The sequence below is a fragment of the Helianthus annuus genome, chromosome 3 (assembly GCF_002127325.2).
Source record: "Helianthus annuus cultivar XRQ/B chromosome 3, HanXRQr2.0-SUNRISE, whole genome shotgun sequence".
NCBI lineage: Eukaryota > Viridiplantae > Streptophyta > Magnoliopsida > Asterales > Asteraceae > Helianthus > Helianthus annuus.
Window position 1 is genome coordinate 173,592,542 of NC_035435.2, and position 21,461 is coordinate 173,614,002.

General features: G+C 36.5%; 1 protein-coding gene and 1 long non-coding RNA gene across 4 annotated transcripts; both read right to left on the reverse strand.

Moving 5' to 3' along the window:
• Positions 1–287: 287 nt before the first annotated feature.
• Positions 288–7,975, reverse strand: LOC110930968. 3 transcript variants are annotated; one of them, XM_035987791.1, is made up of 7 exons: positions 7,477–7,975; positions 6,081–6,191; positions 4,159–4,318; positions 3,227–3,403; positions 3,036–3,125; positions 2,874–2,955; positions 288–859 (listed from the first exon to the last, which is right to left on the reverse strand). In XM_035987791.1, the coding sequence occupies exons 1-7, from the start codon at positions 7,761–7,763 to the stop codon at positions 435–437; spliced, it is 1,332 nt and encodes a 443-aa protein (XP_035843684.1). In that variant the 5' UTR covers positions 7,764–7,975; the 3' UTR covers positions 288–434. The 3 variants fall into 3 exon arrangements, with proteins under 3 accessions (XP_035843684.1, XP_035843685.1, XP_022030047.1); XM_035987792.1 differs by having other exon boundaries at positions 4,159–4,312; positions 7,477–7,973; XM_022174355.2 differs by lacking the exon at positions 6,081–6,191 and having other exon boundaries at positions 4,159–4,312; positions 7,366–7,970.
• Positions 7,976–16,255: 8,280 nt separating this feature from the next.
• LOC110928366 lies at positions 16,256–18,784 on the reverse strand. Its single transcript, XR_002586320.1, has 3 exons — positions 18,665–18,784; positions 18,008–18,094; positions 16,256–16,446 (listed from the first exon to the last, which is right to left on the reverse strand). It is a non-coding gene; the product is annotated as an uncharacterized LOC110928366 (long non-coding RNA).
• Positions 18,785–21,461: the final 2,677 nt, after the last annotated feature.

A 21,461-nucleotide genomic window follows, 5' to 3' on the forward strand; every position in this document is an offset into this window, starting at 1 on the left:
TAAGAGATAGAATAATCGATATTTTTTTTTCATAATATGAGATAAGGGTAAACTAAATAAAAAAAGTGTCAATTTTGTAAATAATAATATTAAATATGAAAAGGTAGGAAATTACAAATGTAGACATCTTCAATGAATGACACGTGTCCAAAATCAGGTTTCTTTTATTATATAGTATAGATAGATATGAATTGATTAGAAAATTTTAAAAAATATAACTTTAAGTTATTTACCGTAAAGAGAATATCTTTCTTAATAATATAAAATTTAATAAATAAAAGCGAACATGATTTGTAAAATCCATATATAAAAACATTAAATTTATATATATGTATGTATACAAAATCCAAACCATTAACCCAACTATCCGTCTCGTTATTATACTCGTTATAAACCTCTATCATCCTTCATCCACAAAACAACTAACATGCATCTCATCTTCTTCGACCAAATCTTTGACCAGCCCCAGCCAACAATACTTTCCCTAGGGTCCCCGTACGAACTCCGAAAACCACCGCCACTGCCCCGCCAATCGCCACCCATCTCCAGTCCACTCCACCGCCAACATTGCCGCCTCTAGCGGCAATAGTAACATCTTCCTTCTTTTGGTCTCCTGACACTGACTCATCAAAGGAGATCTTAGTGGTGATTGTCGCCATGAGTGCACATCTTGAGAGTGTCATGTCTTGTTTTCGTGCACTTTGATAAGCTCGGAAGCCGCCGTGTAGCTTCTTCACGGTTCCCCACATTCCATGACGGACACCTAGCTTAGCCACGTCTCTTGGAATCCCCATGTCTTCGCTATGTAACAGTATTACTTCACATGACGATAATACTCCATCTCCTTTTCGGGATTGCACTGCATTCAGTTTTTACACATACCAAAATCAGCTCCCAATTCATGTGAAAACTGGCCATTTTGGTTTGATATATACTAGTTTAGAACCCCGTGTTTTACACGGGTTGAATAAATTTAATTTTACATAATAAGCAATATAGTTATATCTTTAAAATACTTCGTGTATTGCACGAGTTAAATAAATATTATGTAATCGGTTAAAACATACGGTCGTCAAGATATGTATTTGAATGATAAATTCGATGTACTATTTACTTATTAAAAAATTAATTTTTTTCATTAGGTTCGAAGCATGTGTAGTACACGTGATTGAACCAATGAAATATTAGAGGATTATTAATAAATGGAAAAAATAAAAGAAATAATAATAAATAAGAGAGATCCACAAAACTTGTGATTTTATATTATTTTCTTATTTTTGTATCCTATTAAATATTAAATAATAATAGTTTAAAAAATTATTTAACTGAATCTAATTTAAATGAGAATAAAAAATTATATATTTGTCTGTTTCTACCAAAAAAAAAAAACTTCTTCTATCTCCTATGGAGGAGAAAAATGCAAATTACATATTATTATTAATTCAAAATTTGATAAAAAAAATTATTATCCTTATCTAAATTATATTTAATTAAACTATTGTTTAATAGGAAAAAGAAATTGAAAAATAAGATAAGGAGATTATTAATACAAAGTTTAATAAAAAAAGTTATCATCTTATCTAAATTGTATTTAGTTAAATTATTGTTTAATATGGAAAATAAATTGAAAAATAAGATAAGGATGCACGAGAGATTGACATGTGTCAAAAAAAGATTTTCATTTATTAGTTTAGAAAGAAGAAAGATATAACCTCCTTATATATCACATTTAAAGCAATAACTGTAAGTGTTTATGGTTGAACGGGTTAAACGGGTCAAAGTCATGTATGAAATGCTTAAAGGTTGGAGTAAACACCCTAAACTGTTATACATTAATTACTTAATAAAATTTAATACAATGGACAAAAAAAAAGGTTGCCACCTCTTCAATTAGCACAAGTAGTAGTGCACAACTAGGGTTGTAAACGAACAGAACGAACACAAACAAGGCCCTGTTCGTGTTCGTTCATTACGGAATGAACATGTTCATAAACGGTTCGCAAAAGCTTACCGAACAAAATTTCTTGTTCGTGTTCGCTCATTTAGGAAAAGAATATGTTCATGAACACTTACCGAAAGCAAACGAACACAACCAAATGTTCATGAACAAAAACACAAACGAACGTTATATACATTTTAAAATATATTCTGCATTTTTCATCATAAAGATTACGAAGAATCCACCAAAGATAGATAAGTGATTAACATAACTATTCGAACATAGTTGACATAATTATCATAAACATAATTAACACAAAAATTACGAAATTTGTCAAGCTGTAACATAAACTAAAATTGAAATGGTCAAACGAGGGATGCTGGCGGAGGTTATAGTATAACTATGGTTTCAAATTTTTAAAAAATAAAACCAATAAAATAAAAATATTACATAAAAAACCTTTAAATGAACGAACACAAATGAAGATAAACGATCGTACATTAATGATCTTACCGAACATTCATGAACATAAACAAACACATTCACGAACATAAACGAACGGACGCAACCTCTGTTCATGTTCATTTGTTTAACTTATCAAACGAAATTTCTTGTTCGTATTTGTTCATTTAATAAACAAACGAACATAAACAAACTTCCTATCGAACGGTTCATGAATTGTTCGCTGAACGTTCGGTTCGTTTACAGCCCTAAGCAGTTGCACAACACTTAATTCACAACTAAATGCATAAAAACGGTTTCTAAACGTTCGGTTCGTTTAGATTATTTCTTTTTCTATAGTTTTAATGCCTTTTTCTTTTGTATTTAACATTTATATTCTCGCCTGCCTTCGCAATTTTTAAGTTTTCCTCAAATTATAATATACAATATATTCATACCAATTTCAAAAACTATAATATTTTGGTACACATACCAGGCCTGATTACCCAACTCGAGAAGTAACGGTCCACGCGCCTTGGCTTGTCACGTCGCCGCACACCTGGATATTGCACTCCCTGCACCAGTTCAGCTTCATGTAATTAACATGTATGTGTATATATAATGTTGAGCAAAAAAATTACCATTTTACCCTTACCTTAGTAACACAGTAGTAAGTCTTCCCAGTCCCAGCTTCCCATATCCTACGACCAATGACGTATTCTCTATCACTGCAGAAAAACGGGAACTGCGTGCAATCGCACATACCCATAAAGATAAGCGATTAGAACAATTACAATTACCAACAATTTTTCTACCTAATTGTTTCGATGTATCCATATGTGAAACCTTTTTAACCCAGTTGACAATCATGGTCCCAGTACGAGGACACTCTTCCAGAATCTTTACATATGTCAGCATCGGGTCCCATTTGGGTCGAAATTCATCATCCCAAAAGAAATCTCTAACCAGCTCCGGTGTTGCATCTTCAAACACGGTTCTGCTACGGTACACGACCGGTCCACTCTGATAAAATAGGCGAAGAAACAATTAAACAAGTTCTCAGTCACCAAACATTAGATGTGTGCCAGTTGGGAAATAAGTTGAAACGGGTACGGGCTGAAACGGGCCACGACATGCTGGGGTGACCCCCAAACATTTATGTTCATTTTTTATATTCTATTAAAGCAATGTGTTAATATTGATTGCAAGAACAATATTACATACGTTAAATAACATTAATGTCAACATTCAATTCAAGCAATTAGGTTATTATTAAAAGAGTAAAATGTCATTTTCGTCCCGATGGTTTGGCTACTTTTGCGACTTTCGTCCAAAGGTTTGTTTTTCCGCATCCGGATCCAAAAGATTTGAAATCTTGCCATTTTCATCCGGCTCATTAACTCCAACCATTTTTCTCTATTAAGTCAGAGGTATTTCCGTCTTTTTTGTTAACTTAAAGGGCAGTTCTGTATTTTTCAGGGGTATTCGGTCTTTTTACATAAAGTGAAAAAAAACGAATTGCCTTTTAAGTTGGCAAAAAAAGACGGAGATATCTCTGACTTCACGGAGAAAAATGGATGTAGTTAACGAGCCGGATGAAAATGGCAAGATTTCAAACCTTTTGGATCCAGATGCGGAAAAACAAACCTCTGGACGAAAGTCGCAAAACTGGCCAAACCTCAAGAACGAAAATGGCATTTTACTCTTATTAAAATAACATACCCTGAAACGTATAAAAACATACTCGTTCTGAACCTACAATGAATGTCAGCATTTACCTCAGGCTCATAACGCCAAGCTTGACAAGCCATGTTGGAAGTAGAACGTTCAATCATACTTTGCCAAACAGCATCCTTACCATCTAGAAGATGCAACAGATACTCTAGGTCCTTCTCGGTGACAACATCGTGGGTCCCCCCTGAACTTACATTACTGCACCAGTGAATGGAGATAATTAACAGACGACTAAAATTTCAGCAGGTAATAGTTATCTTCACTGTCAGTCATCAAAACACAGATATCGAAAATCGAATTCTTCCAATTGCAAGATTTTCTGAGATAGTTGCAAAATCGAATGTATATAACCGCCAAATAAATAGCAGATAAAAACGACAGATAATGACTGACTGAACAACTAATACGATAACAAACCTTAGTTTTGGCAACTGACTGAGCAAAACCCTTTGAATGAATTACTTCCCTAATATTATGAAATACCCTAAATGTCTACTAAACTATAATACGTTAATCCTAAATCTCCTACTATCCTTTCTGAATACAAAATGTACATCTGTCTCTGAAAGACGACGAGTAATAATACTTTGTTACAACATTTGCCATTTTTTATTCGAATATAGCATCTGAGTACAGATAAAAGAGTAATAATACTTTGTTACAAATATACCAAGTCACATTGTAGAAAATGGAAATGACATCCATGAATCTTATTAAGACGATCTCATATTGTCAAAACTCTAAGCATGCCATGATTACCATGCATTAACATTACAAAGAAGTCGCCTAGATACAATTAGAATGACATGTATTAACATAACGGAGCTAGTATTTAAAGATTAGGGTATATAACGAAAACGTAAGCAAATGGATCATGTTATTGCCATTTATAACATTGTCACCAAAGGGCTTGTAGTCTATGAGGTTGAGGGTTCAAGTCCCAACTCCCAAGTGAACAAATGTGTAGATTTAGGATCAGGATTAGGGGGGACGGGGCGCCCCCGTGATGGCCCTCCACCACGCGTGGAACAAGAAATAACACCGCCGCCACCCCTTTTCAAAACGCGTGGAACCCAAAACGCGTGAACTTTTTAACGCGTTGTGATGTTTCATGTTTGTGGTGGTGAGTTGTTTTTCAATGGGGATGTTTGTGTGGTGAGTGATGGGCATTTCCACTAAAATCCACCACTAGTGATGGAATAAAGCTCGATCACGTGGCGGAACTTGATTGGATGTTGTGAGTGATGAGTGTGTAGTGAGTGATGGCGCCCCTACCCCCTTAGAGGGTATGTGTATTAGCCATTCCCAAAAAAATATAATATTGTCCCACATGCTAACATCCAAACACTTTCTATGGATAACATTACCACCAAAACTAGTCCAAATGCACTTCCAAGTTCCAACATATGTGTTATATTAAACAAATCTTACCATACAATAAATGAATCCCTATTAAGTGAAAGTTAACTTTAAAAGATCAAGAAAACACATGTAAAAACTATTATTTGAAGAACTCAGAAAAGCTTCATTTCAGACGTGCTTTGTATATGCAACAATGCAAGGTTGTGACCGTCAAGAATCATATAACCAACATTATCGATTACACATTAAAAGTATATATTAATTTTCTTCCTACAGCTACATGATTACCAATTCAAACCCTATCAAACCCTATCTGCACCAATTAAGCGTTTAATTATACGTTACAGCGCGCTCACACCCTGTCCCACTCATATATAATCAAACACCTAGAGGCCAAAACATATAATGAACACAACCTAAAATCAAATTATCATGTCAAAAGAGAAAAACTACCAAATGTTAGACCTAAAACTAAATCAACAAGTGAAGATAATCATTCACACTCAATCAATACCAAAACCTAACCTTCAAAAAACTGTAAACCCTAAACAAACTTATCACACAACTTATAAAACAAAATAACCAAATAAACAACCACACTTACTTAACGTCAACGTCACATCCATCACCATAACCATCCAAAACCGCCTCTCCTCCAGCCACCGCACGCGGCGTCGCCACCTCATCCTTCCGCTCCTTCTCCCGGAAGTTCGACCACATCCTCCCGGAAGTAGGAGCTGATTGATTTTATAGCATCAAAAACATGATTTCTTTTTTGCTACGTGTTCATTAGGACGATGATAGAAAGAAAAGTAGGAGGATTTAGCATTCCTCATGGTAGTTACACGTCCGATATCCAAAGGCTAATAATCAAATTATCAGAAGACCAGGTAGTTTTTGTAGCAGGGCCGAAGACAAATAATTCAGAATGTAAATCAAGAAAATACAATGCATTAACATCACAAAGAAGTCGCCTAGAGACAACTAGAATGATATATTTACCTAAAGGAGCTAGTACTTTTTGAAATTAGGGTATACAACTAACTTTAATCAACGCTTTTCTCACTCTGAGGCATGGTATATGACCCACACGTAAGCTAGTGGATCATGCTATTGCTATTCATAACATTGTCACCGAAGGGATTGTAGCCTAACGGAGTGACGGTATCAAGGTGTGTTGCCATTTATATCATTGTCACATGCTAACATCCAAACGCTTTCTTTGCATATCTTTACCACCAAAACTAGTCCAAATGCACTTTCAACATATGCACAATATAAAACAAATCTTACCTTTCAACAACCGAATCCTCATTAAGTGAAAGTTAACTTTAAAAGACCAAGAAAATGCTTGTAAAAACTATTATTTGTATATGCAACAACGCAAAGATGCTTTGTATCTAAAACAATGCAATGCTGTGAGCCTGTGATCGATAAGAGTCACATAACCAAGATTATTAGTTATACATTCAAAACAAACAAACGTACCAAGGAAAATCTCAGAAGATAGAGAGAGATTATACATTCAAAGAATATCTCAATTTTCTTCCTACAACTACATGATTCAAGTACACTAGCCCGTTAACTTCACCAGTTAAGCGTTTAATTATCCGCTACAACGTGCTCCCCTCACACCCTGTCCCACTCAAATATAATCAAACACCTAGAGGCCAAAACATATAATGAACACATATACGTTCAACCTAAAATCAAATTATCATGTCAAAAGAGAAACTACTAAATGTTAGACCTAAAACTAAATCAACAAGTGAAGATAATCATTCACACTCATTCAATACCAAAACCTAACCTTCAAAAAACTGTAAACCCTAACCAAACTCATCACACAACATATAAAACACAATAACCAAATAAACAACCATACTTACTTAACATCAACGTCACATCCATCACCATAACCATCCAAAACCGCCTCTCCTCCAGCCACCGCACGCGGCGTCGCCACCTCATCCTTCCGCTCCTTCTCCCGGAAGTTCGACCACATCCGGCGGCCAACAGAAAACGCCGACAGAGCCGTAAACGCTAGCCAGAGCCGCCGAGCACCGAACCCCGGCGGAACCGTCATCGCGAACCCTCGGAGCTTCGACCGGAACCCTAGAAACACCAAACTGGTCCACCGTGGCGTCCAGGCCCACCCGATTAACACTCCGATCATGACCGCGGCCCAAATCGGTACCGCACAGAAGAAAATGTCGACAAATGTTTCCATAACCGCTGGTTTGGTGATGAAAGTTATTATATTGTGGAAGTAATTTTCATAGTCCATAATAAGAACAGTAATAATGATGATGATCTGATTAGTGATTGATGAACATATGTGACTGATTTTGGGGGTTGAACCGGAGGATCGGTGCCGAAAGAGGAAATGTAACTGAAATATTGAATTGAATGGGGGAAATGTGACGTGGCAACCGGTGTAGGTGAGATGGAGCGTGGAGGGCAATCGCGGGTTTGTTGAGTTTGATTTGATAATTATTGACAGATGGGATATTCGGTTTGGTTTGGGGATCATAATTGAAGAAGAATTAAATAAGCTAAGTAATGATTATAGTATATTTATCGGATAAATTACACTTTTCGTCCTTTATGTTTGTATCGGATTGCAATGGATAGCCTTTAACTTCAATAATTACAGTCACAATCCTTTCTTTACAAAACTTGTTACACTCTATGTCCTTTGCCTCTAACCTAGTTATAATTTTCAGTTAAGTCTATTCATATAAGGGCAGTTTGGTCATTTCAACGTCCTTTTACCCTAACTTGATTAAAAAATTCAATAATTACAGTCACAGTCCTTTTTTTATAAAACATATTACACCTTACGTCCTTTTACCCTAACTTGATTAAAAAATTCAGTTAACTGCTCCCATATGAGGACAAATCGGTCATTTCAAAACTAAAATTCTTATATATAAATATCTATAAAATCTTTCCTCTCCATTTATCTCTCTCCTGTTGAAAGTACTTGAAACCCTTATGGGCACACAACATCCAAGACCCCTGCCTTCTCCCTCTCGTTTCTTAACCGGCGACCGGAGCCAGACTCCGGCGGCTATGACCGGCCGGTTAAGGCTGGTTCTCCGGCTACACCACCACACCACGACCACCCTCTAAATCTTTCTCAACCTTACTTACCGGCGACGGCATGGTGGCAGCGGTGGAGCTATTTCTTTCCGACAAAACCCCGGTAAGTTTTCGTCTCCAAGTTCTTCTTCAACTCAGATCCGTTTGGATCTCCCTCATCATGGATTTTTAGGCATCGATGATGATGATAATCGATGATGATAAGCGATGATGATGATAACTGATGATGATAATCGTCAAATTCTTGGTGATTTTTTATTAATGTTTTGTATATAGTGAAGATTCTTGTACAAAATCATGATAATCGATTATTTTTGTCTGTCTACTATATGAATTTTGCTTAACTTGTATGTATATTGAGGATTCTCATGGGACACCTTTAGTCTGTTTTAGATTTTGAGTTCTATTTCAATTTATATAAGTTTGGGTATCTTCATCTTGTGTTTGGTTCAAATATGTAACGGTTTTGCGAAAATTGGTTGTTAAATTTGGGATTTTGGTTGGTTTATAGTTTATGACAGGTAGTTATTATTATACACAACAGATCTTTCATGGCGACATTCGAGTTTAGTGTTCCCATGAGTTTTCCGGCGTAGGTTTCCGCCGGCTGCGGTGGTTGTTCTGATAGTTGAGGGAGAGAGTCAGTTGAGAGGGAGATGATTATTTTATTTGTTTTAGTTTCTTTTAATCTTATTTGTTAAATGAATTTTAAATGAATTAATAAAATTACCAATCTACCCTCATGTGCCTTGCACATGACTGGATTTAACTGAAAATTATAACCTGGTTAGGGCCAAAGGACGTAGAGTGTAATGAGTTTTTCAAATAAAGGACCGTGATTGTAATTATTGAAGTTAAAGGTCATCCATTGCAACCCAATACAAACATAAAGGACGAAAAATGTAATTTACCCTAGATAATAACATTTCTCCTCTGACTCTCACTCATCACTGGTCATACACTCATAGTACCCCCATGTTCATTCTCTGTGCTCAACCCAAGAACAAGAACACAATACACACATACCTCTCTTTACCTACGGTGATCTGGTGTTTCATGATGGTCGCACCATCTAGGATTTCCTTCTGAATCGATAACCCCTAATATCACATCACCGACCCCATATGTTTCAGATCTGAATCGCCGCCATGATACCTTAGGTGTTTTCGGCCAGATCTGAGTAGCAAGAAAAACAAACCAAAATCGACAGGGAAGGTGAGAGATCTGGTGGTATCGACGGATCTCAACAGTTATTGTGGTGGAGAACGAGCGGCGGTGGCGGAGCTCCGACGAGTTCGATCCCTAAAGAGGGTGGTTTTTGGCCGGTATAGGGTAAGCTTTGTTGGTTTGGTATGAGTTTTTTCTGTCATCAGTAGGTTAACGTTGGTAAGAGTGAGAAGATGTGTCGATTAAACATATGTATGCTTCAGATCTCCAGATCTGAGTTCTGAGTTCTGGTTGGAGGATACATGTTCAAGAAATCAAATAACTTGCCAAGAAAGTAGATCAACAGTCTAGATTTAGCGATTGATGAGCTCGTTAGTCTCGGTATGTAGAGGTATAAAAATTGGGCAAACTACATGTTGATATCTACTTTGAAGTACACAGAGGAAGAAATTGATATGATTGTGATCAATTAGTGGTAATATTATTCAGATTGTGATGAATTTTAGATTTTGGAACTGATTCTAAGCTTTTAGAGAGAGAGAGAGACAGAGGAGAGAGAGGGGCATTTATATTTGTTTTGATTATAAGTTATTAAATATTATAATTAATTAATTAAAAGACTAAATTGCCCTTAAGTGAATAGATTTAACTGAAAAATTTAACCAAGTTAGAGCTAAAGGACGAATGGTGTAATGAGTTTTCCAAATAAAGGATTGTGACTGTAATTATTAAAGTTAAAGGCTATCCACTGCAATTCGATACAAACATAAAGGACGAAAAATGTAATTTACCCTATATTTATCCGTAAGCTAATGGGTTCGTTAGACGGTATGGGGGACGTCCCCACTCCGTCGAGCTCTGGCGTCGCCCCTCCACACGATTTCTGCTGGTCTGTCGATGTCGTCGCCGTCGGCCTACAGACGTTCTTGCCGTCCTACTTCTTCTCTCACACACATATACATACAACACATATATATATTTAGGTCAATTCTTCATTTCCCTAGGTCCATTACCTTCGAGCTCATCCTCATACCCATCATACGTGACGGAGCATCCTTTGAGGACTACTCTCCTCCACACCAAGTAGTCTTAGTGGCAAGGTTATTAGGTCTTGTAAAAGTGAGAGTGGATTTAAACTGTTAGAGCTTTTAGTGTCTTGCTAGTTGCCGATTATCTAATAAAAGCTGACCGTTCAAAAAAAAATATTTAATCCACATATCATGTTTACAATACATGAATCTATCCATCATTGCTAAAAGTAAATTAAATCCTAACAAATATATTTACTAGGAGATATGCGTTTAAAAACTTAAACGTGTTAGATGATAATATAAAGGAGTCTTTCTTCGAGAAAATATCGCCTGGATTGTCGGTGCATTACGGAGAGGGGGTGGTCGATATAATTCTATCACTCACATTATCCAATCAACTCATGCCATGTCATCAACTATTTTTCCATCACTCACAGCCTTTTTGGTGGCAATGGTCATCATTCACCACCACACCCAACAATTTCCCCCCAAGCAACAATTACCTTCACAATAAAACCCATCACGGCGTTGAAAAAAATAACAAAATCATCAAACCGTGGAACAAGTGCCATCACGGAATATTAACTGACTGCCCCCGGTGGCCTTACACACAAGTTGAAGTTTTAGGAAGAGTAAATTGCCATTTTAGTCCTTGAGTTTTGTCCAAATTTGCCATTTTAGTCCAAATAGATTTTTTTTGCCTCTGTGTCCCTGATTTTTCCCTTTTGTTGTCATTTTGATCACATACACTAACTCCATCCAAACACTCTATCTTTAACCAGGGGTATTTTGGGGATTTTCATTTTAAATGTTTTCAATTGCCATTTTGATCCAATTCCAAAAAATCAAAAAAAATCAAAAAAATCAAAAAAATTCCAAAAATTCTAAAAAATAATAAAAATTCTAAAAAATCATAAAAATTCTAAAAAAATACAAAAGATCTGTTTCGGCGCGAACCGTTTCGAACCCGAACCGTTTTGAGCTGAACCGTTTCGATGCGAACCGTTTCGACCCGTACCGTTTCGACCCGAACCGTTTCGAGTTGAGCCGTTTCGACGCGAACTGTTTCTCGACCCGTACCGTTTCGAGCCGAACCGTTTCGACCCATACCGTTTCGATCTGAACCGTTTCGAGCCGAACCGTTTCGAGCCGAACCGTTTCGAGCCGAACCGTTTCGAGCCGAACCGTTTCTAGTTGAACCGTTTCGAGCTGAACCGTTTCGACCCGTACCGTTTCGAGGCACAGTTCGCGTCGAAACGATTCAGCTCGAAACGGTTCGAACGGTTCGCACGGTTCGGCTCGAAACGGTTCGCACGGTTCGGCTCGAAACGGTTCGCACGGTTCGGCTCGAAACGGGTCGAAACGGTTCGCACGGTTCGGCTCGAAACGGTTCAGCTCGAAACGGTTCGCGTCGAAACGGTTCAGCTCCAAACACTACGGGTCGAAACGGTTCGCGTCGAAACGGTTCAGCTGGAAACGGTTTGAGTCGAAACGGTACGGGTCGAAACGGTACGGGTCGAAAGCTCGAAACGGTTCGGGTCGAAACAGTACGGATCGAAACAGTTCGGGTCGAAACAGTACGGGTCGAAACGGTTCGGGTCGAAACGGTACGGTCGAAACGGTTCGCGTAGAATTTTTTAGAATTTTTTGGAATTTTTTTGATTTTTTGGATTTTTTATTTTATTTTTTGGAATTGGATCAAAATGGCAATTGAAAACATTTAAAATGAAAATCCCAAAATACCCTTGGTTAAAGATGGAGTTTTTGGATGGAGTTAGTGTATGTGATCAAAATGGCAATAAAAGGGAAAAGTCAGGGACCCAGAGACAAAAAAAAACTATTTGAACTAAAATGACAAATTTGGACAAAACTCAGGGACTAAAATGACAATTTACTCTTTTAGGAATATGCCTTTAGGGTTTACACCTGGAAAATGGCCCCATATGAGTAGTAGGTGTTCTTTAACTCCGATAGCTACATCATCGTACAGTATTTAAGACCATGGAGTATAGTGGGGTTTGGGTTGGGGTATTTGTTGACACGTGGAATGGGAGCCTCCCACCACTCAAATCCACGCCCATGGGGTATGGTGGGGCTTGGGTTGGGGGCTTGCGTTGGGGGCATGAGTTTGATTTGGCCATTGAGAGCCTGCCATGTCACTTACTAGCCCGCCCCACGCCAATGGGGCCACGCCTAAACCCACGCCCCAACCCAAGCCCCCGGGGTGGTGGCTTGGGTGTTTTCAGCCAACCCACGCCCCAACCCAAGCCCCATACTCCATGGCCTAAGACTATGGGGTGTGGAGGGGCTTAGGTTAGGGGCATTGCTCGACACGTGGCAGATGTGGGTTTCACCAGTCCACACCCAAAAAAAATGGGGTGTGAAAGCGGCATGACCAGGCCGGCGTTGTGGGAGGGGGGCTAGCCAAACGGTCATCAACAACCAACCAACCATTGCCAGACATGTCACCCAGGCCAGCGCCCCACGTCAAGCGGGCAACATCCACCAAAACACCAACACATGGTGGAACACCCGGCATTGATGGGTCATCAACGCCTAAAAGTCACGCACCGGTCTAATCCGCAATGTACAACTTCTGTTTTTTAACTATATAATTTTAAAACGTTTTACATATATAGAATTTTAAACGTTTACATATGACAAAAAAGAAAAGAAAAGTAATATCATTAGAATTTTAAAACATTTTACATATGACAAAAAAGTAATATCATCATGTAGATAGATAACTCAAAATATATTGGCTAGAAATTAACTTTTCTTTTTCTTTTTTAAATGATTAATTTAGACTCCTAAATCTACTCGCAAAAGGGGTTGTGTACGTAGAGTAGATTGCCAGTGGGAACTGGGTTTGGGTTTGGGTTTGGTTTGAGAAAACCCATGGCCTCATTGGGTATCTCATGGGGATCGATACAGGTTTGGGGACAATTTTGATTATCAGATTCGGGAGCCAGTTTGACACTCTCAATCTAAACATGTCCCATTGCCATCCCAACTGTGTTCTTAACGATAATGTGTGATACTCTCACACATGCAACTCGATCAATAGGGTTATGAGAAGATAATTAAAGTTTGTAAAGTTAAGGACTTGTAAAGTTTGTACACATTTTAGTTGACATTCTCCATGTTTGATCAATATGAATATTCATCGACTAAAAATTATAGTTACAAATTTAACACACTAGGTAATTGTATTCCAGTATATATTATATGATATAAAGTAATTTAACTAGGCAATTAAGTCAAAACAATACGTCTAACCAAAGTCAAAATAAAGCCCCATAACCAGCCCATTAGCTTTCTTTGTTGGGAGCATGATTTATATCACTCAACATAGAGTCAAATAAGTATCACTATATGTTAGGTGTTCGTGTGTACTAGTCCAAGGTTTTTTTCAACATTGTTTGCATGCATATATATGTTAGGTGTTAGTGTGTACTAGTCCAAGGTTTTTTTTTCAACATTGTTTGCATACAAATTCAATAATAAATATTAAATACTTCTAAATCTCCCACACATCAAAGCTTCCAAACAAAAGGCACGATGATTAATCGTTACACCTAATGTTTATGTAGACGATTAAAACTTCGGTGTTCATTTTACACCTAAGGGGACTAGGGGTGGTTCACTAGTGATGGAATTCCATCACTCCCACTATCCAATCAAGTAATGTCATGTCATCAATCCAATTTCCATCACTAGTGATAGAAATGTAGGAGGGGTGGAATCACTAGTGATGGTGGGATTTATATAAAAAATTTAATCAATTAAACGGTCAAAAAATTTACAACGGTCAAAAAAAACGTTCCATTTTCAAAAGTTCAACGCGTTGTGTGGTTAACGCGTTAGAAATACAACGCGTGATGGATACACCGGCGGCGGTGTTCCGTTTGTTTTCAACGCGTGATGGATCATCATCACGCTACCGCCCCGAGTGGCCTAATGTTTATGTAGATGATTAAAACTTGAGTGTTCATTTTATCTAGAATCCTTAGGTAATTTTCATTAAGTTGTATTTATTATTGCTTGAACGAATAGAGTATGAAAATAATTTTTATAATGTTTCCTTAATTCAATTGAAAATACAACCAAGTGCCATTAAATACTCATAGATATCACAAGTGGAACAGGTGGTGGTCCTCAAGAGCAGGCCCAACATTATCACCAGCTAGACCATGAACGTACAAGCACATCAATTGATAAGGAGATCATTTAAGTTTTACTTCGTTTCAGTTGTAGGCCATAAGATATGGATAGGAACTCTACAACAAGATATGCGATTCGACAACTAGCTAAAAACATTTTGGGTGTTGATCAGTTCTGTATAAACATAACTGAAAACATGTAGAAATACATGTGACAGCAGATATGCCAGCAGAGAATCCAGCCAGACACGCAACCATGGAGTTCGACATAGTTGTCGGGATGATCTAGTTCCTCATTAGGGTGTAAGTTCTTGATGGTAATTCCGAATCCTAGGGTAGAGAATTCGTATGGAGAGAGAGATGTAGATGAAACGATTTTGATGATGTTATGGTTATGATAATTGTGTAACCCTTAACCTTTCTAATTATCTCCTTATATATACACACAAGAGGAAACCCAGTTAGTTAATAAGGGTAATATTGTTCATCAACAATTACCAACTAATTATATAATAGGTTTAATATATTTTGATCTAGATATTATATAAATGATTATATGACTACAAAGATTAAATATCACATTATAATATATTTAATCTTACATTTTGCCACTTAGCCGAGTAATCATTTATCATGAGTATTAGATAAGTCTGATCAGGAGTTAGCACTCATTTTAGCACTCGTTGAATCATCATTCGACTCAGGACCCCCATTAGTCATACTACAACCTCAATTTAAAACCTAACAGTTATGATCAAAATACGCAAATAAGTCGTTTAACGTTTGATTTGTATTTATATTCGTCTATATGTCATTATAACGGCAGAACATATGTTAGAGACATACAATATCAAAACTGAGGAAATTTCATTAATTAAAATGTAAGTAAGTACAATATGCTATTAAATAAGGTCTTTAGTAAATCCCATATTCGAAACATATTCTTCGAAAACTTTAGGTGGGAGATCTTTAGTCATCGAATCCGCAAGCATATTTTTAGTACTAATATACTCAATACAAAGATTATTTTCCTCAACTCGTTCACGTACGAACAAATACTTTGTATCAAGATATAAACTAGCTCCAGTCGAACTGTTCCTGTTTGAGAAACTAACGGCAGCTGAGTTATCACAGTAAAGCTTCAATGGTCTAGAAATGAAATTAACGATTTTGAGTTCAGTAATAAGATTCCTAAGCAACATTCCATGATAGGTTGTGTTATAAACAGCAATGTATTCTGCCATCATTGTGAAAGTTGTGGTTATGTAACACCCTTGCTTGGTTTATACAATATTTTATATAAGTTCCATATAAATACATGTTTATACAATTACACATACGTATGACACTACGAGTTTATTAAAACTTTCATAATTTAAAAGTTATACAACATAGTCTAATTGAGTTGTCGTAAAAAAAACTAAGTAGCGACGTGCGGAAGCTTGTTTCTTGATCGTGTTTGGTTCTTCATTGAGCTTGACCATCCTCTAGTACTAGATTTTACCTACAGCTCATAAAACATGAGTTGGATTAGTCATACGTAGCTTAAAACGTATTTAAACGGGCTCACAATGCATATAATATTAAAATAAACATTTTTTTTCAAATTTTGGAACCCGTCGCGTCGCGCGACAGCTCCTTGCTTTTGCTGTCGCGTGGCGCAACTCTATGTTTTGTCCAGAATGTTTGTTGCTGAACTGCAGCAACTTCTCGCAATTTTAGTTACACAAAACGTGCATAACTTTCAATTCACAAATCCGTTTTACACGATTCTTTTTCCTACGTGTCCGTAATTAAATTACGGGCCCGTTTATCACCTTGGTTTGCATAAAAATCTGATTTATCCACTATTGGCTCATAATTCCTTTAGGTGATTATTCGACCCGTTTGGCATTATCATCTCACTACATGCTCTAGAAAAAAAATTAGTTAATTCCTATCATTTTTACCCATCACGGGCTTGTCAAACCTTAACGTTTTCGCTCCCATCATAGAGTTTATGTAGGCGTTTACATTCACCGATCCATTTGTATCTATCTAAGCATTTAACCACAATTTACTTCTTAGTCTATTTTGACCCGTTTAGGAAACTTTTAAGCATCAAACTCACTATTTTCTTTTCGCACATCGTCTTTTCTTGCTAAATAACTACTTATCTTCCACATAACTATTTTTTGTGGTGGATTAAACATAAGGAACCCAAAATCCCAATTTCACCCTTCGGCTAGTCCTTTTTCGCAATCGACTATTTCTAGTCATTCGACCCACAAATGTTTTTGCCTAGAACTTTTATACACATCTAAGGGTTACAAAGTCATAATATAAGTTTCTAAACAACCTCTAAGGGTCGTTTACCCGGTTTACCTATCAAGGGCTTTTTGGTCATATTTAATGCTTCATTTTTGCGATGAAGGACTTCAACTAAATGTTTGACCCTCTTTGCACTTTTAACTATAAGTTCACACATGCGTACCTTGCTCGGGTCAACATATTGACCAATTTTAATACCTTGTCTCAAGGTTGCTAATCCATTGCATCACTAATCCATAAACCGTCTTATACTGTGAGCGTAAATCTCAACAAACGCTTATTATTCGTTAATTGTCAAATGGTATCAACGTTACCATTTGACCCATTTGGTCTAGACGACCAACATTTCGCGCTTATCATTAAATGAATTTATTTATCATTTCTTGTTTCTTACCATCTAGTCACGCCTACTAAATCCGTTTCTTACGCGTTTAACTCAACATAGCTTAAGCCACTTGGGTATCATTTTTAAGCCTCGACTTTTATCCATTTATACGTGACTAAATCACCCCCTTTTACCCCTTTTATTCGTTTAGGCTTACTTATAAAGTAGCCATTCGAAAACGCATTTTTTATGTCACTTCATGACCAAATGACCATTTTGCCTCTTTTATCATTAAACATGGTTTTTCATCATTAGATGTGCTCCGACCCATATCGTTTCGTGTCGGAACCATATCTTGGATATCATCTTAATCGTATAAGAAACTTTTAGAATAAACACATATTCTACAAAAGATGTAAGTTCCACTTACCTCACATCCAGATTACGCTTTTCTTTTCATACTTGATTCGATCGACCCGCTTTCTCCCCAAGCTTCACCTAGCTTGTTAAGCGCCAACTATCATTCATCATTCACAAGGTTGTTAGACTAGTCATTCTTGATCATGACTTTCACATCTTATGAATCTTTGACTACTTTTCTTATTGAACTAAATCATAAATCATGAGTTTAATTCTTGTGTCAAGACCCACTTCTAATCAATTATGAACTCTTAACAAAATCCCTATTTTGTTCAAGTAGTTCATTCATACTAGTTAGTATGGTGTTTATAAACACCAATACAACGTCAATTTCATCAAATCATCAAAACCCCTTTTTCTATCATGCAAGAACAAATACTTAATCATGTAATTTGTTCAAGTGCTTGTTTTTACTATCAAGTATCATGATTTTTAAACATGTGTATATCATCATCTTCACTACTTAATCAAAACCCATTTGTCTAAGTGTGGTAAATCATTAATTTATTTAAATCATAACAATTTTACTTCTAAGTTCTACTTAGGGTTTGTTCCTAAGCAATCACACCTCATTAATTCGGCCAACGCCTCTACGATTCATACATAGATCGCATCATGCAAAGTTAACTAATTTTCACAACTTCATGAATGTCAAAATTTGACATACCTTACGATCCCCTTGACTTGGTGATCGTTTATATATATTCCAATCTGAATTTGGCCTTCGTTTGATCCTCCAATTTGAAGGTTTTGTTGAATTAGGGTTCATCCCCTTTTTCTCTTGCTTTTGTTGATCGAACACACCTCTTGTGTGTGTGTGTTTTAGTTTTTTTATAAATGTTTAATTAAAACACTTTCCTAATTACCCACCTTTAGCCTTGTTTTGGTTTGTTACCAAGTAGGCTATAATTCATTATTTATCACTTAATGACATATTACCAACTAGGTCAATTATTCTTAGTTAACTTAATGAGTTCGGGACCCATTTTATTTTAAGTCCCGTTAACTCGAGCCTTTTATATGCCTTGTTTTTATTTCTTGAAAGTTTTTATCCACTTTTTAATTAATATTAGGGTTATTTATTTAAATCCTAATATTTACCGGGTTACTTTTACCACTAACGGTACTTTACCCGTCTTTTAGTATTAACGGTGTTTGATTACCAAACCCGTTTTTGGGGTGTTACAGGTTAACTTTTTTTTTACTCTCCCATGAGATAGGTCCGCCCGCTAACATAAAGATATAGCCCGAAGTGGATTTCTTGTTATCTTTGCATTTATAACTTAATCTAATGGATCGAATGAGATAAGTGTTTACTAAATTGTGTTTACCAACCCCTAAAATGTTTTGTTAAAACGAACAAGGTCTTGTTCCTGTTCGTTCGGTTCGTTTACAACCCTAATTAAAACAAAAAATGGCAAGTACCCTATCCATCGTGTACCCGTCATTATCTATCGATTCACGGGTATTGATACCCATTTTATGGCCTTATACGGATAAAAATTACCTCGTTGGGATGCCCATTACCCGAAATCCGATCTTAAATTCGCGTACAATTTGGGCTTGAAATAATAAAATGCTCAATTACATTTCTAACAATTTATAATTTTAATAACAACTTCAACACACTATATCTTTTAGGATTATAAAAAAAATATTAATGTATTCGGTTTTGATGCGGGCAACGGGTTTGGGTAATTGGACGGTTATCACCTAATACCATACCCGTCCCAAGTACACGAAATTTTTAAAACTAACTTCATACCTAGTCACATACATGGACACCCGTTTCAAATGCTTCGGAGTTCTTTCTCTATCCCTATTCTGATTTCTAACCTGACAGTAACACATTTTGACCTAGACAAATATTAGAGTAATGTACACGAATGGCCCATGTGGTTTACCAAAAATTTTGAATTTAGTCTCTAGCTTTATCAAAAGTACACAGATGGTTCCTGTGGTTTGCACTTTATAATGCATTTAGTCCCCAGCTATTTCCAAAAGTACATGGATGGTCCTTGTACTTTGCACTTTGTAACATATTTAGTATCTAACTTGGACATATGCTAAAACCTTCAGATTTGTCGGTTGGTGACTAAATACGTTACAAAGTTCAAACCACATGTACCATCCATGTACTTTTGAAAAACTAATGATCAAATCCAAAATTTTGGTATACCACAGGGACCATCCGTATACTTCACTCCAAATATAATTTGTTTTGAACCAAGCCTTTTTTTGACTCGTTACTGACCCGTTCATGTTGCCACCTAAGCAAATCAATATGTGAAATTTTGGGGGTACCTTATCAAGATCAAACCCTGCAGGGACCAAGAGACTAAACGGATCTTCGCGTGGGAATTTTTCAAACTTTCAATCATGCGTTTTTTACATGCTTTGAGCCACCCTTCATCATCGAATCCATCATACAAATTCAATAATAAATATTAAACTTTATTCTTTTTTTTTTGTTGGGAATTAAACTCATTAGCTTATTTATTAGTGGGTCACTTACTCACTTTGATACTGTAAGGCGTGTGCTTAAATCCAAGTCGTTCAATATGGTGATGAGCAGATAATTTAAAGTTTGTAAAGCAAAGGACTTATAAAGTTTGTACACATTTTAGGGGCTGTTTGGCAACATCTGAATGATTAAGTGCTGAACCAATAAGAGGTCTGAACCATTAAGTGCTGAATCAGTAAAAGGTCTGAACCACTAAGAGCCTGTATAATGCTTAACCGTTCAGAGACAAGTGTCTGACAAATTCGGATTAGAGGTCCTATTTATTCAGACTCTGTATAAATCTTAACCATTCAGAGACAAATATCTGAACCATGCAGACATCTGCTTTTGAAACAAACAATTTGAACCAGTAAGTGTTGAACCAGTAAAATGTCTGAATCATTAAGAATCTTATTAAGAGGTAAACAAAGAGCCCCTTAGTTACATTCTCCATGTTTGATCTATTTGAATATTAATTTACTAAAAAGTCTAGTTACACATTTAACACAATATTTCAGTATTTGATATAAAGTAAATCAACTAGGCCATTAAGTCAAAACAATATCTCTAACCACTGTATGTTAGGTGTTGGTGTGTACTAGTCCAATTTTTTTCAACATCACTCAAGAGAGTCAAATAAATACCACTATATGTTAGTTGTTAGTGTGTACTACTCCAAGGTTTTTTTTTCAACATTGTTTGCATACAAATTCAATAATAAATATTAAATATTTCTAAATCTCTTCATAGTAAACTAAAAAAACAGTTACTTTAATTAGTACATTCACTACATGCTTAGCACTTCCAATAACCCATGTGGTATCCTTAGGCGTTTTTGGTGCCCCATTTTTAGGTACGACTATGGGTCAGGCGGAGTATGTGAGGGGAGTAGGAGCGAATGAGACAACGTTTTTAGCTATGAAAGAGTGAAGGTGTTTTTTAAAGCATCAAATGGAGATAC

Coding starts and splice junctions, on each gene's coding strand:
- LOC110930968 (XM_035987791.1), bottom strand. CDS start 7,763: ATGGACTATGAAAATTACTTCCACAATATAATAACTTTCATCACCAAA. Junction 3,126..3,226: donor TTGTCAACTGGGTTAAAAAG/GTTTCACATATG, acceptor GATTGCACGCAG/TTCCCGTTTTTCTGCAGTGA. Junction 860..2,873: donor GAGTTGGGTAATCAGGCCTG/GTATGTGTACCA, acceptor AACTGAATGCAG/TGCAATCCCGAAAAGGAGAT.